This window comes from Artemia franciscana, chromosome 16, assembly GCF_032884065.1.
Source record: "Artemia franciscana chromosome 16, ASM3288406v1, whole genome shotgun sequence".
Lineage (NCBI taxonomy): Eukaryota > Metazoa > Arthropoda > Branchiopoda > Anostraca > Artemiidae > Artemia > Artemia franciscana.
This window is the reverse complement of record NC_088878.1, coordinates 25,210,662-25,214,524: the sequence shown is the minus strand read 5'-3', so window position 1 is coordinate 25,214,524 and position 3,863 is coordinate 25,210,662. Positions and strand designations below refer to the sequence as shown.

Sequence of the window (3,863 nt, the reverse complement as noted above, 5' to 3'; positions counted from 1 at the left end):
ATTTTTCTTAAACAAAATCCTTAAAGGGATGAAGGAAAAAAAAAAGAATGGGAAAGAATAACGTTTTGGAAACTGGAAGCAAATGAAATTTAAAACCGGCAGGGAATGAAATTTAACCGGAAGCATGGTGAACCTGAAACTAAGAGTGATGATGTCACTTATTTTAACTGTAATGTTTCTTGTACCTTCGGTGATACTAAAAAATTTTCAATTTCGTCTTTTTTTTCCTCATCAGTTACACTTGATCTTTTGCACTAATTGCAACCTGCTAGTTAATTGGTAAAAAATGACATATTTATTTATGTCACACTTTATACAAGCTTTATTCAAACTTTATAGTTACTGCTTCGTGGCAATGTCATGGATTCTCACTGAATAAAATTAATACGGCATAATAGGGATATTAACATTAATACAAAAAGGAAAAACTACTTATTTAACGATATTACTAAACCACATTCTTGTTTTTGGCACCTCATTGTTTTATTTGATCTTTATTTTATCTTCCTTTTATAAACACATTGACTAATTTGATATATTTTTTGTAAGACAGAAAGTTCGATACCAGGGTAACAATATAAAATACGGAATTAGAACACTTTCACCACCAAAGGAAGTCTAAAGCCAAATCTCCTTGACTCCAATTTACACTTCAATTTGAAGATTTTTGTTCGCAAGATGGCTTCTAAACTTCAATATAACCCACATCTGACGTTTAAAAAAGACAATATTTACCAGTATATTGTCACTACGCTGGGTCAATACAGCATTCAAAATGTTACACCTAATCCACTTTGACTATCGAATAGATCTTCCTGACAAACCAAAAACAGGCGAAGAATCCAATCGTTCCAGTCATTATAAAGAAAAGTGTCACCATAATAAAAGTGTACCCAAAATAAAGGAAGGAAGATACACCTGGATCGATATTCAGTTTGGTCATATAGTAATAGATGCAGTAGGCAAACATATAAAATGCTGTAAATCCAGATGTCATAAAACTTCTCCACCACCAATGATAGTCTTCAGCACATAGATGAAGATAACACAGAAGTATAGTTGTTTCTGAACAGGTAATGACCAAAATGATGAAGACCAAGAAAAGAAAGCCAAACATGTAATACATTTGATTTGACCAAATAGAATTGAGAATGAAGAAAAGTTGTATTAAAATACATCCAAATGGCAAAATTCCACCAATAATAAAAGCCGGCAAAGGTTTGTTGTAAAGGCTCTGCTCCGGCACTTGCCTTGGTATCTGATTTATCCTCACTGGACAATCAATTTTCTTTTTTCTGAATCCAAAGAAAGTACCAACAAAAGTAAGAGGCAGTGAAACTGCAAGCCAGAGGGCCAAAAGAGCAACAAGTATCGGAAAAGGGACAGTTGCTGAGCTTGAGTTGGCCCATAGGACGATATTCAGCAAGAAGAACATAGAGAAAATTAACCCTGGACAGAGCATAGAAGTAAGAAGCAAGTTCATCTTCCACCTTTCTCCTCCAAATGATTTGTAAATTCTTGCTGATACGTAGCCAGCTGGAGAACCCATACAAACAAACAGTACCATTGCACAAGTTGTCAGCGCACCTCGATTTGCAGGAGATAAAAATCCAAGACAAGCAAACACTAAAGTCACAAGAGTCATTAGAAAAACTTGCACTCCAGATCCAACGAGAACAGACAGCAGCATCCTCTTCCTAGGTCGTCGGAAAACATCACCATGGACCAATTTCCAACCAAAATTCTCATCAAATTGGGCTTCGTCACTAGAATCAATCTGGTTGTATATGGAAATATCTTTATGAAGTGTTTTCAAAAGGATCATCGCAACCAGTCCAGACATGGACAAAATCATGACCAAGGATATTAAAATGGAGAACCACTGGATGTTCGAATTTGGCGTTGAGTCAAGTAAGTAATCCCATCTTGAGCTCCATTTTATCTTTGTCTCCTGAAATTTATAAGAATAAGTATACGTGATGGCAATTTTCCCTTGAGGTTTTCCAGGGATTCTCAAATGTTCGCTAGTATCACACTTTCCATCGGCTGTGTGTTTGATAGAACGTGGTTCAGCCTTGATTGCGACGACTCTTCCTCCTCTTTCACCAAGGTTTATGCCCCAGGGCTCAGTTTTACCTGAATGGTATTTTATTGTCAAATCTATATGATTGTACACATAGTGAGAGTCCTTCTGGTCGAAATTGGAAGTTCCCAAGTAACACCCTTCTGATTTCCTTCCTTTAGGGTTAATATAACAGCCAATGGGAAAGCCACTGTTGCAGTATTGTCTATTTGACTCAGTGTTATAACACCATGTGACAGGCATATTGTCAACTATCCAATGATGTTGGTAGTTCCTTTTAATACCTTCAAGTAAAAAATCCAATTTGCGTTTACTGTCCTTGTCGCTTACATGGTACTCTTTAGTGCAGACTTGAGAGCAGGTCACATCTTCAAGAAATTTCAATTCGTAGGGCGAGGACTGAATTCGTTCTCCAAAAACGAGTTGACCTAAGTTCTCAACTGGAGATACTTTATTATTTGCCGTACAAAAATCGAACTGACTGTAATAGTATGGTAATATGTGTTCCCCCGATGTCAAACGGTTGACAAATAGCTGGACGGTAGACTTACAGTTGTTCTCTTTATTGTCAGCTTTGCAATAATTTACAGGTGCAAGTCCAGGTAAATATAAACATGAAACTCTATATACACAGGAGAAAATCACAAGCAATTTACCAAAATCTTTCATGCTAGCCTGTGTCAACTATAATACAAAATGATTTGTCTTATTCAATCTACTTTGAGTATACTGATTGGACATGATTTATTATCACAATTCTTTTGCAATTTTTCAAGAAGCTGCTTAAGGACTCGTTTGAATTGAGACAGTTACATCTAAATGACTTTGCAATTAACGAACGATTAAATTTAGAATAATTTCACTTTTTGACCAGAAAATCGCATTTTTGCATACAAGATGTTAAAAGACGTCATAATTGTAAGCTAAAACCAAGTATAACCAAGTGATGTCATTAGTCTCAAATGCGGTTCTTTCTATACTAATCGGTTTATTATGTAGTGTCCTAACAATTTACAGTTCATGGGCTAGTATTTCGGCCTGTATTCACTAATGTTAATAAATTGAATAATAGAGTAAATTTGCACTTTCCTAAAAGAGGGTGTACAAACAACAAAAATAGGAAAAAGCTGAATGAAAGAGAGAGGGACACTTAGATTGTGAGAGAGTGATGACAAAATCTCAAGCACATTCAAAGATAAAGGTAGTTGCCGGATAATTTCTATGGTTAACATTGAGGGACTCGAAAGACAAAGATGATATTGTATCTGAAGTTTGATTGAAATTCTAGAATAGCTATTGTCAACAGTTTAAATAATGGGGTAATTAGCCAAAAACTGATATCCAAATTATCTCTAGCTTCTTTGCCAATGAGAAGAATCCTGCTAGAGTCCTGTGAATCACAATAAAATAAGGGAGATCAGTTTTTACCATGCAAAAACCTTTTAAAAAGCATGGATCTGCAACTGAAGAAATATAGTAAATCCTAAGCAAAGAAATCAACATACGCAGAAGAAATGAACGAATTAATAAATCACTTTTTCTAGGGCTAGCAAGTGGTCAAAATTACAGGGTTCACATTTTATTGCTTAAAATTTTTTTTTTTAACTCAGGCACGTTAAATCAGTGTTTGTTTTTTACTCAGTCACGTTCGCACAGGTTTATTTGAAGAAGGGGACGGGAGAGTTTACCAAATACTTCAGAAAATGCATTAAATATGATTAAGATTTTAAAAAAATCATCAGAAAGGGGGGAAGATCTTCTTTGTGTACCTAGCTGCTCC

General features: G+C 35.4%; 1 protein-coding gene across 1 annotated transcript; it reads right to left on the bottom strand.

The window, feature by feature from the left end:
* Positions 1–311: 311 nt before the first annotated feature.
* Positions 312–2,859, bottom strand: LOC136037265 (transmembrane 9 superfamily member 2-like). The gene has a single exon (XM_065719899.1). The coding sequence runs from the start codon at positions 2,750–2,752 to the stop codon at positions 785–787; it is 1,968 nt and encodes a 655-aa protein (XP_065575971.1). The 5' UTR covers positions 2,753–2,859; the 3' UTR covers positions 312–784.
* Positions 2,860–3,863: the final 1,004 nt, after the last annotated feature.